Source organism: Vanellus vanellus (genome assembly GCF_965231255.1).
Source record: "Vanellus vanellus genome assembly, chromosome: 6".
Taxonomy (NCBI): Eukaryota; Metazoa; Chordata; class Aves; order Charadriiformes; family Charadriidae; genus Vanellus; species Vanellus vanellus.
The window spans coordinates 67,355,356-67,367,462 of NC_138911.1; the positions used below are offsets into that span (position 1 = coordinate 67,355,356).

At 42.3% G+C, this 12,107-nt stretch overlaps 2 protein-coding genes across 7 annotated transcripts in view; one reads left to right on the forward strand and one right to left on the reverse strand.

Annotated features, from left to right (window-relative positions):
• Positions 1-241: 241 nt before the first annotated feature.
• Positions 242-9,749, reverse strand: AP5M1 (adaptor related protein complex 5 subunit mu 1). Of its 4 annotated transcripts, XM_082485708.1 has the most exons (8): positions 9,616-9,749; positions 5,244-5,889; positions 3,506-3,733; positions 2,931-3,070; positions 2,092-2,177; positions 1,878-1,993; positions 1,519-1,615; positions 242-419 (listed from the first exon to the last, which is right to left on the reverse strand). In XM_082485708.1, the coding sequence occupies exons 1-8, from the start codon at positions 9,681-9,683 to the stop codon at positions 337-339; spliced, it is 1,464 nt and encodes a 487-aa protein (XP_082341834.1). In that variant the 5' UTR covers positions 9,684-9,749; the 3' UTR covers positions 242-336. The 4 variants fall into 4 exon arrangements, 2 of the variants coding, with proteins under 2 accessions (XP_082341834.1, XP_082341835.1); XR_014269344.1 differs by lacking the exon at positions 1,878-1,993 and having other exon boundaries at positions 371-419; XR_014269345.1 differs by lacking the exon at positions 242-419 and having other exon boundaries at positions 1,580-1,615; positions 1,878-2,012.
• A 46-nt stretch (positions 9,750-9,795) lies between these two features.
• Positions 9,796-12,107, forward strand: part of EXOC5 (exocyst complex component 5) — a 29,050-nt gene continuing 26,738 nt past the window's right edge. For 2 of the 3 annotated variants that reach the window (XM_082485705.1, XM_082485706.1), the window contains exon 1: positions 9,818-9,967. In XM_082485705.1, coding sequence (XP_082341831.1) covers positions 9,941-9,967 — 27 coding nt within the window. In that variant the 5' untranslated portion in view covers positions 9,818-9,940. Of the gene's footprint in view, positions 9,968-12,107 lie in introns of all 3 variants that reach the window. The other variant, XM_082485707.1, reaches the window with a different exon arrangement.

Below are 12,107 nucleotides of genomic sequence, written 5' to 3' on the forward strand. Positions count from 1 at the left end.
AACTGGGAGTCCTCCCAGAAGACATTCCCAGTCGTACCAGTCTGTATCCGTATGACTAGGTACTAATTTTGTACCAGTTAATGTTAGCAGGGAAAGTAAAAAATGGCTGTGGCAAGTACACTTCAAATTAACTTCTCTAAGCTGTTATGCAAGCCTAAACAATTTAAAACCAACTTAAGTTTTAAGAGAAGTGACTTCTTTTGTTTTTCCCCAACAGAAATTTTTAAGCAAACATACAAAGTACAAGTGCTGGAGAATATTTATTTTCACTGTGTCATGACATTACTCTCATTAATTGTCCGTTTTGTTTAAATACAAAAATAATTCACAAGCAAATTAGTCTAATAAGGTTTTGTACATAATAGGTGCTGGAGCTTTGGAATTCCAGATGTAGTAATCGGAAGAAATCAGTTCCCGGGCTAAAAAAAAATAACAAACAAAAAAACAGGCAAGAAAAATAAGCATTACAGGGTGCCTTACAATCAGACATTCCTTCATCCAAGTTAAGAGACTACTAATCCATCCTTACTAGTTTACAGAAAGGGTATAATGGCCTCCTTAAACTGTAAGACTCTTATTATTATTTGAAAATCGTTTCTGATAATGAGACATTTAAAGTCTCAGCTTCAATTACCTTCACTAATGTATCAGTCACGAGCTTAAAATTCAAACAGAGGTTAAGTCAAAAGCAGGTGGATGGCTTGGATTTTATTCAATGAATATAAATTGCATGCTCAACATAAAACCTACAGTACGAAAATGCTGCTTTTTTGTATTACAATTTAGGACTGAATGTGACCTCTTACAAAATGAACAGTGTAGATCACAGTTTTCAAAAGGCATTTACAGACTTTTGCTAACATGACTGATAGAGAGCAACAAATAAAAATGCTTCCATTAGACGGTACTGCTCAGATTTAATGAGTGCCTACTGTGTTCCCAATTAGTGTATTTTTGGTGCAGACTTGGAAGTAGTCATGTGTTAACTCAAGAATAAGCAGATTTGGTTTCTGCTCCACAGATTCAATGTAGTACCACATCCACAAAGGGATGGTGTGATGACACTGATGGCAACAGTCTCACCTTGCATGCAGGAGCCAAGTTCTGTACTCAGGTACTTCTAAGCCACATATGTCTCTGACAAAAGTGTTTTAAACAAGAGGCCGGACTACGGAGAGGCATTCGCTGCCCCTCCCCCCCCACCGCAGTTAAAGTTCTGCCATTATGCAGAGCATAGCGGAACATCACAGGGTGAAGGGGAGAGAGCTCAAGAGAGAGCTTGACTTTGTAACTGAGTAATAAGAGCTTTCATCTGAAAGGGAGATGCCACTCCCTACTCCAAAGATGCATTAAGCATCACAAGAGAAAAACATAAAGGAGAAAAAATTTCTGTGATGTCCCAAGCAAACCACGAAAAAGCTTTGTCCAACTTTAGCTACATGATTTTAGTCACTGACATGCAGGTCCTAACTTCAATATGCAGTTTCAGTTAAATAAATGACATTTTTAGCAACTCACATGAAGTAATTTTTGGTTTTCCCGGTGCAAAGATCTGAATAGAATGCTGGTCTACGTAACATCCAGTAAGCGTGAAGTCTGGGATCCTAAAATACAGCTATAGAAAGAGAGGGAAAACATGATCAGATGCATATTGTCACGCTTGCTGCGCAAATACTGGCAATATATGCTGTTGGCGTGCAAGCGTACTACAAAATGACAGGATGTCAAATCCTGTAAGCAAGAAAACAGAAAACTCCACGCTGAGAACAAAGAGGCTAACAATTATGTCTGATTTAAAACCAGCGTATTTTCATAGCCCATTTGAGATAATAAAAAAATGACTACTAAGGCCTCTTTTCACAGAAACTGTGACTTACTTTTACATAAGCAGTGTTCCCAGAGCAAACATAATCAGTTGGGTGCTTTTTGCCTGCAGTGCCAAAAGACACGGTTCCAGCCAGAGAAACTTCCAAAGATTTAGGGAACTTCTGTCCTAAAGCCAGAAACAGCCTCTATAAGAAATTATACAGCTGTGTCTGCACTATACAAAACTGACTGGGGGAGGAAGGAGCACAGAAGTATTCTGCTTACCAATGCTCCAAACCAGTAGGCTCTTCTCTCGTAACAAATCCAGTTGGCCATGACTAACTTTGTACTCCAATTGAGCGATTGGGCCCCTACAGTATGACAGAGGAGAAATAAAACCATTGGAATTAGTATCATTCAGTATTTATTAACACCCATTTTGTTAAAGAAAGCAAAAGAATGCTGAAAGACATTATTTATGTGCATACAGCCAAATTGTAACTAGCTGAGCACAACACTAATTTCTGAAAAGAAATTACAGAGCAGGCGGAAATCGCCACGGTCTCAACCTAGTAATCATAAAAGAGCTGTTGATATTTTACTGTCTTCAGTTCACTGATAGCATTTTACTAACACTATGATCAGCATCAGCAACTTTGTATCATTTCATCTTTAAATTTGCACGATAATTACGTGACAGCGTAGATGTGGCAGTTGTCAGAGACGCTTAACTGAAAACTATCGTTTTAATTTTAAATAACTATATTTTTGATAAGCTGATCTGTAGCTAGGATTAGCAGTCTTAAGGAACAGGTAACCCTGGGTTGGAAGTGATCTCGAGGCTTAATCCACCTGGAGGATTGTGGCAGGGTCTCACATGAAAAAAATACCACAGTGAAACAGGATGTGCAACAGAAGTATTCAGAATGTTAACAAGTATTCTGGTATGATTCCTGTATTCTGGAAATTACAGGAATTCCAAAGGAAATTCCTGACTTTTGAAGGTCCTTGTCCACTGGTAGTACTTTGATGGAGCATAATCTGTTATATTGACTCCTGGCAGGTTAATTTTAAGAAGATCACAGAGAAATGGAAGAAATTTATTAGGATTTCTTTATTCTTACCTGTTGAAAAAAGGTATACGAGCTTCACAGTACTCAAAAGAATTCTTTATGCTTTCATGAAGCTTTAAATTAACTGTTATTTTTAACTGTGATCCCTCTTCAATTAGTTGGTAACATCCCAAAATTGGTGGAACAGGAACCTGGAAGAAACTATATTCATTCTCAAGATAAATTAACACCATCATCATAAGATCAGTCATATACTGTTTAAATTGCTGAAGTACTTTAAAAAATAATGAACCCATTAATTGCTGGCTGGTTTTGAACTCTTCAGGCTGCTTGCGATACATAGATTTGTGGTACGTGCACCTGACATCTCAGCCTGGATTCATTTTGTCTAATTCAGGCATCTAAGCGGTTCATTTAAAGTAAGAGCAGCCATGCCAAGCAGTCAAAGGTAATGGCACCTCCTGAACGTGACTCAGTTCCGAAAGTGCCTTCCAAGCAGTTTATTATATAAAAAGCATTTTGCCCTCCTGGATCAGACTGAAACTCGTTCAGAAAAGTTCAAAAGCACAGGTATTTTTATTCCCGTTTGAAGACTGGAAAATAGCGAGGGTCAGGGATGTCGTTACCTGGGAAGTGTAGTAACACAAGTTGAATGAATCTGAAGGAGGAATGAAAGGAAATTTGTAAGGTCCATTATACACGGAATCATCCAGTGGCTCGGCACTACTGGACATCAGCATGGCAGGGTCAACAGAAGTCACACAGTGATGGACCACAATATCTTGGAGCGGAGGACCATTAGTCGGGAGATTCAAACTGAGGGTTACGTTTGGTGCAGATCCCTCTATGTCACACTTGAAAAAACGAAGTCGAGAAGTTATTCTAAAATATCTCCCTCAAGTCAGAATTAGATGTTCAAAAACCAAATACAAGCATTAAAAAGAATCACACTAAAAATTTTCAGCTGGCTTCAAACATTAATACTGACAAATACTTTCAAAACAAAGTGCCTTTCCCATTTCTGTAGCCTTTCCCACAGTAGGGCTAGAGATGCAGTCTTAGCTAAATGTCTCTTAATTGACAAGTACCCTTTAGCAAGAAAACAGACGAGCAAACCAAGGACTTACTCTATAGCTACATCATTATGAATGTTACATAAACACACTTGGTGACAGTCTAATTAATTCAGTTACTTTTACAACATCCGCTTAATGGATTCAAGCATGCTATTAATGGCCACTGCGGTCCCATGTCAGCTTTCTCACGGCAACCATGAGCAGCGCATCCATTGTCTTGTCCCTCTGTGTGCCAGCTCAGCAGTGCACGATTACACCAGGGCTTTCTTCTTATGTAAGGCCAACCACTCCGCAAGATGACCTAGAAACTTGTCCCTCTGAGAGCAGGAAGCTGTTCACCCACATAATCCCTACCAGCATGGCTGGTGGGAAATAACCCAGTCTTTTGAAGTGCAGTACTTAGGTTGGCTTCCTTTGGACATGAGTATCCTACCTCTTGCAAATAATTAAATTATCATGATCCACTTCATTAGAAGGTCTTTCTCCTCCTAAACACCAGCAGTTACAAATACAGTGTGCTGTGATAATATAGTGTGCTTCCTAAGCATAACTCAGAAGAATGTTAAATACATCAGTTACAGAAAACACAAGTTCTAATGTATTTCATAATTATCATTGATCTATTTAGTCAATATTCCCCAATTTTTAGTATTAAACAATGAAAACTATTGACACATACAAAAACATTCAAAATAATTATACAACCAGTTTCTTTCATCAGATTCTGTATCAACGGTTCTTATGTCAGCCAAACAAACAGCATTTGTGGATTCAAAATGTTGTTGTAATAGCATAAATTAGCATATAAGATTGAACTTTCTTTTGGTAGGAAAATTAATTAAAAATGCTCATGTAAAGACTCATTCAGAAATTCTGTTTCTAATTCATTATTTAACACAGTGCTTATTAGATAGCTGGAAATAAACTTGGCCTTAGCACTACCATTTCTTAGTCTCAATATGCAAGGACTGCATGAAATGATTTCTCCCTATATCATTTAGAATAAGAAAAAATTGGGAAAATACATGCCAAGTAGCTACTGCTGGAAATCTAAGTCCCATAAATAGTTACTGAAAAAATGCATGAAGCATGAAGGAAAAAAATGGTGAGGATCAAAACAAAATCACTGCTAAGGCATCACTCTAATATGTAATAGTTCATTAAACTTTGAAATACTACAGCATTAGAAATTCACTGATCACATACCAAAGTAAAATGAAGTATTTACTTTCCCAGAGTGCTTGCATGAAAAATACTTTGGCCAGGCTTGCACATAACATGCTCTCACCTTGCAATTTACAGCTCCATAAACTTGCCACGTGTCCACAATGTCTCTTTTGTCATACTGCATACACTTGACTTTTTCAGTGATACAGACATTAACCTGAGGTTTGCCTTTATATGTGTTGGATCTCCAAGCCGGTTGATTCTCATCTGTAGGCATTTCCTGAATGTCATCAAACGAGCTGTTTAAGCTGCGTATATTCGTGTTTAAGGGGGTGCCAAGCGGACAGGCCTGTATAAGCAAATTTCGAAGCTGACCTATTTTTGCACTCATCTCCGCTTCATTTTTCCGACTTGGAGAGATGTAGTCCACAATGCCTAACAAAAGAGCCAGTCCTTGAGAGAGCCCACTAATGGTAAGGAGGGGTGGCCGTGGCTCCAAGGTCTCCTCAACTAGTGGAAGGCATGCATATATCAGACCGCTCTTCTGAAAAGCAAGCACAGGCCAGAGATCCCCTCCTTTGGTGCGAACTGAATATACCAATGAATGATTGATTCGAGTACAAGTATCTCGATGCTCCACAAAAATGTGGTCATCTACGAGTCTCAGTTCAAAAAGCAAGGCTTTAAGAAAAGCGCTGTCAGATGGTACAGGCACATGTGTTGACCCGTTGAAGGTCTCGGCGCGTATTTCAACGGTGGGGTAACGTCTGTGACATGGAAATAAGAGCGTGTTAGTGCTATATGTCTTTTCCCACCCAAAATATTGTAACAACGGAGCTCCTAGAAGCAGAGCCACGCAACCCCTTTTCGGGCTGTCAGAGAATGCAAAAGCATTACAAAAATCTTTTGAATATTGGTATAATCAAAGATGGGTTGCTCTTAGGTATTCAAATAACTCCCAAAGGCCCTCAGGTCCTAAAAGTAACCTTGTGCAAGTGGAAGCCAGCAGCATCCTGATAGAAACAACGATGGGATCAGAATTTAAATCGCTGTCAATAACGCTATTTCATAAGTAATTAGGATTCATTCTAGCAGGTGGATTTTTACTGGAAACTTTGAATCTGTCTGTCTACCCTTCCTGTTGCACAATGGTATAGGGTGTTTAAACGACACTAATGAACCCAAGTGTGACTCACACCATTGCAGTGAAACTTCAGCAGCAAAATATTTCAAAGAGGTGACAAGTTTTCAGACATTTAGAAAACGGACGTCCCACGTAATCAAATTCAACTACAACAGCTTTTTGCCTAGATATAGTATGCTACAGCTTTGCTACTCTGCTAAATACTACATTTATGAGACAGTATAATGGAAGTTACTTATATACAGGCTCTTCATTGCTGTTCTGTGCTCACACAATTGATCTGCAGCAGTTGCTTTAACTGATAAACAAGATTAACTAAAAATCTTTACAATACTATAAATACAAAAAGATTTCACTGCACATAAGTCCAGTTTTTCCAGCAAGAGCTGCATGGCTTTCGGGGGTGGGGGGGAGCAAAATGGATTCTGCACTGCAAGTGCAATATATGTGACTCAAAGCTGTTGTGACTGCTTCATAACTTTTTTTTTTTTGAGTATTTAAGATGTAATCATGTTACAGAGGCGCAAGGTTTTGTATATTCTGAAACTGCTATGTTGCATCAACATATGTATTTCATTTCAAATCTAGAGATAATATATGAGAAAATCAGCTGTTTAATGCTACATCTAGGATTTTTTCTTCTGAAACAGTATTACTTTTTAAAGGAAAGGGATGAATTTTCTTCTCAGGGTAAACTAAGACTATCAACAGGAACTGAAAAGTTTTTTTAATACATAGCTGAGAAAGGAAAAAAATATTACTGCATTGGTTTTCATCCTTTTTTGGAACTGCAGACTCCCCTGAGTCTCTCTTACACTAAGTTTGATAACAGTTGAGCTTTTCTACATTCTCTTTTGTGGATTCCCTTAGTAGTTATCCACAGACCCTCAAAGTGTATATCACAGGTTACACGCCATTAGTTACATCACTTTATGAATCACCTTGTAGCAGATCTGTTCTCAGGCTGCATGTTTGTTTGCACTTAGAGCCACCATCAAACAGCCACACTTACACACAAACATGGGAGAAAAAAATGCAGATATGTAAATGCCTTCATTTATTCTCCCTCTTATACCATCTTTTTAAGGACACATTGACAGTCTGTTTCTTAAATTGCCATGGAACTTGTAATCCCAGCAATGTGGTACTCAGTTTTATCTATGCCCTCCATATGCAGCATTCCCCTTCTGCTCCTGAACACTTGCATGGTTCTTATCCTGTTGCCTCTAAGTCCCACCTACACCATCTTTTCTTAACTGAGTAGCAGAGTCTCTTGCTGGAGGCAGCTACACTTCCTCAGGCTTATTTTCAGTGACTGCTTTTTTGTTTGATTCTTAATCAGGCATCTAGGGCTTCTTTTTTTTTTTTTTTTTTCAGTAAGGAAAAATCAAGCATAGGCAGAGTGAAGCCAGAGCTACGTGATCTGTAAACAGGATACAGATGACAGTGAAACGCCTCCCTGTAGTCTCACATCTATTTTGAAGAGCAAAGAAACAGAGTGGTTTTACAGCTCGAAAATTTATAAGGACTTCCAGAGCAAGGTTGTTGATAAGAGGCTACATGTAACCTTGGTAAGCATCTCTTATTTTTGGTCAACATTTCCAAAACAAAGGAAGAGGAGATATTTCAGTCCAGTTTTGTCTTGCATATGTCCCAATCTGTCTGCTCTATTTGCTGAAGCTGTCCCCACACTACAGTAATCTGCTCCTCCTCCCACTGAATCTTCCCAGCTTTAGCTGAGTCATTATATGATTAGTTAGCCCTTCAGATCTCAGTTTTTCCGTATTGCCTTCTAGAAAATGATGAAAACTTAAAAAATAAAAGTTTGCAGGGATGAATGAGCTTTGGTGATTCAAGAGAGTGACCATACTTGTTGCCTGAATTAAGTTATGATCAGCTCAAAAAAAGTGGAATGCTTTGATGTCCCAGATGTCTTCTCTGAGGTTAAAGATCAGGGCTCACGTATCTCCAGCTGAGTGCGTAAGTCCCGAAACCAACAGTTTCCATGTGATCCGGCATTCTTTATATTGTCTGTGTGCTTTGTTGAATTTAAGGTCAGTTAGGAGGATAAACTTGGGGTTTCCACAGCCCTATTATTTCCTCTGGGAACTTGAAAGATCTAAGTCTGGAAATCACTTGAAGTATCAAGTATAGTTTGCCCTTTTCAAAGGAGTGCTATTCCTTGTCTCTGCCGCTTACTGTGTGACAAGTTACTTCACATATCCCTGTCACCAGCCCCACCCCCCTTCCTCCATGGTGATTACACTCTCAGATTTTTTGGGACAAGGCTTTCTCTTTCTCTGTGTTTGTTGAGGGGAGGCCTCATCTCTAGTCTTGTAGGTAATACAAGGACCATAATACTAATCCTAAAACAATCAGAGGAATGTCCAATGTAGAGATCTGTCTGCACCTGAAGATGGAAGATAGTCTACTTGCTCCTTTTTTTTTTTTTTTTGCCTCCTTCTAGGTTCTCTCTTCAGTTTTACTTAATTCAGACTAGGATTGTAAATCACATCTCTTTATCTAGGTCTCAGTATTTTCCTTTCCCTAGCCCCCAGTTATTTTTCCTCTCATCCTTTGGAATTGAGTCCTCTGAAATCACAGAGAGTACATGGAAATAGCAACAAATTTTGCCAGACCAACAAAAGCAGTCGGCATAACCAAAATCTTAAAACTCAGCAAGAGTTCTGAATAAAAAGTTCTCCTTTGGTTCAGTAACTTAAAAAACCATCCAAGGGAAAGTTGAATCTCTGCCTGAAAACACTGTACTTTTCATCTTGTTCTGTAACTGTACAAAGAGACTATAAGCAAAATATATGCTTTCTACTTTGCCCATTTTGTTCATCTGACGGTATTTCATAATCATTCCCTTGTCCTTTTCCACGTGAGAAGAGCCAGGCAAAATCTTTACAGCAGCTGACAGAAAGAGGGACAGAGGAAAAAAAAATCACGTGGAAGATGCAGAAGTTGTAGAATAAATAATTAGGCGGTTGTTAAAAGCACATTATCTGGACCTAGAAATTTTCAAAATCGGGTTCTGAAGGGCAAAGTGGCCGGCGGTGCCTGGAAGAGCGAAGGGATTTATTTACGAGGCTATTTGGGTATTTTCAAGTTTCTTTGGGGGCCCCGAGGCGGCCCCGGCCGCCTCTGGAAACACCGGCGCCCCTCGACGCGACCCTGCGAGCTTTTCCCTCCCTCCTTCCCCCCCCCTCACCGGGTCCAGACGCCTCAGCCCGGCCCAGAACCCCCCCCCACACCCCCGAGGGCCCCGGCGCGGCCTGCCCCGCGGCCTGCCCAGCCGCCGGGCCCCCTCCCGCCGGGGTCTCCGCACAGGCCGCGCCGCCGTTACCTGGAGAAGACCACGGCTCCGCCGGCCTCGGGGTCGTGCCTGAGGAGCCACAGCGCCCGCAGGGCCATGGCGGCGGCGACGGCTTCAGCGCTGAGGGCGGCCGGGGCGCTTGCGGAGGGCCGGCTGCCGCTGTGCGCAGCTCCCGGCCCCTCCCCGGCCGCGGCCGCCCGGCGCAGGCCCATTTCCGGCGGGCGGAGGCGGCGCCGCGGCGGCTGCTGCTGCCGCTGCTGGTGCTGCTGCCGGGGCGGCGGGACACAATGGGCGGCAGCGGCGGGGCGGTGGCGGCGGCGGGCCGCTGAGGAGCTCCGCCGCTCTCCCTGCGGCCATGGCTACCACGGCCGAGCTCTTCGAGGTGGGTGCGGGCGGCGCCGGCGTTCCCTGTGGGCTTCCCCGGGTGGAGGGGGGTGGGGTGGCGTTGGGCCGCGGCGGCGGGGCCGGCCGGTTCTCTGAGGGGATGCGGTGGCCTTAGCCCGCGGGCGAGCTCCTGCCCGGGCGGCGGGGACGTGTGTGTTTGTGGGGAAACGGCACAATGCCGGAACCTGAGGGAATGGGGTGTGGGTGCGGGGGGCTGAGGGACCGGGACGGGGGGGGGGGAGCGCGGGTGATGCCCTGGGGGGAAGCAGTCCCTCAGCCTGCCTCAGGCCAGGGCTTGTGGTGGCCCTCAAGCCGGGGCCTCCTTCCCCTGGGGGCTCCCAGGTCTCTGCAGCAAGATGGGGTGCAGCTTTCGGCAGGGTCACGGGCCATGCCAGGCCCGACCGCCGAGATATCGCGACCCCTCTTCTCCTGAGGGCACATACTCGCTGACCCCAGCGCCAGGGTACCTCAGCGCAGCTTCTGCTTTTCTGAAATAAGGAAATAACTTTGCCTGCCCTTTAACCGCTGTGGAACTGGGGTACGCGGAGCTGAATGGCTTGCCCAAGGCCGTACACGAGCAGGGCAGGAATATAGCAGGAGTCTGGCACATTCTTCTCCCCTGGCCTAGACCACAGGCTCTCGTGATGTGACCTGCAGTTACACGTTTGTCCCCACTTGCCATTGCGTGGGGATGTGGTGTCGTTAGCAGAGCAGGTATCCTGTATTTGCCGTCCGAGTCACTCGAGACCTGGTTGTTCATTTGGTGTCTGAACGCTGGGACACGCTTTGCCCAGCCTTCAGGAAAGGTCTTCCTGTTTCTCTGGAAGATCCTTTATCTGGTTTACATAAATGCATTGTGTGCACTTGTATTTATGAATCACTGTTATGACACATGAGTGTTATGACTCACATCTTTTGGCTTGCGTGGTTTAAAAAAATGTCCAAGACCAATACACCATGGTCTAAGTAGATGGATACCAGGTTTTGTACCCTCTCTACACCTCTCTAACTGTCCTAGGAGTCCATTGACTTCTCAGTGCGGTTCTGTTCATTGTGGGAAGTTGAATGTGAGATAACTTGGATGTGGAAAGAAAACTATGTTTTGGCTGCTTTGGATCGTGCAACAGTTTTTCTATTTTGCAATAGCAATAAAGGTGTAGTTGCAAAGTAGGTGAGACCCTTGCCTAGAAATAGGGCCTGAAATTATGTTTTCCAATATGGAAACCAGTATTTATTTCTCTCCTGCTCTCGCTTCTCTTTCAGTCCAAAGGCAAGAGAGGTTTTATTGGCATTCACTAAATTAATGTTGCCTGCTACATTAGTTTGAAGTCACTGCCGTGAAGGTTAGAACATGAAAACATGTGCTTATTATGGGAATAGCTCTTAACTGCATAGTGAGGGTAGTATTTGCTTGTGATGTTTGCATGAAAGTGTGTTTGAAAGTCATTTTCAATACAGAGGCGTGATATTGTGTAGAAGGGTCTGTGCTTGAAGCTGGATACAACATGGACTCAATTCTCCCTCATATAACTAAAAGCATAATTTAATAATGATTACTTCTAAACTGGATTTTAATGTGGCTAGGCCCAGTGTAGTTTCATTTATACAGACCAGATCAAACCAGGTTATCATCCACTTCAGGCATATCTCTTATTAAATCAGTAATATTGGCTGAATAGCTAGGATCACGTTAATTCATCCAGAGCTAGAGGGAAGTTCAAAGCTGTGAAGAAATTGACTGTTAGGGCTCATCTGATAAGAGGCAAAGGACTTGCAAATGACATTTGTAATAGCTGATTTTCGGCAATTTCTGCAGAACTGGATAGGAGACTTAAAATGGGAATTAGGCTGTCAAATAGCTATAGGTAACTACTATCAAGATAGCATTAAAAAGAGTAAATGTATATGGAAGATATGCTGTACAAACAAAACTGAAAAGTTTTGGATTTGCAGTGGAAGGTGTGAAATCATGACTTAAAATGACATTGTTGAACTTAATTTATTCTTTATAAATCAGATTATTTGTAGTGCACTCTGAAAATTTGGAAGAAAAAGCTCATTTTGTTTCTCTTTTGGTCAGTATTCTGCACATAATGATATCCCCTATGGTTACTATTTCTGAAGTAATACAGAGCAGG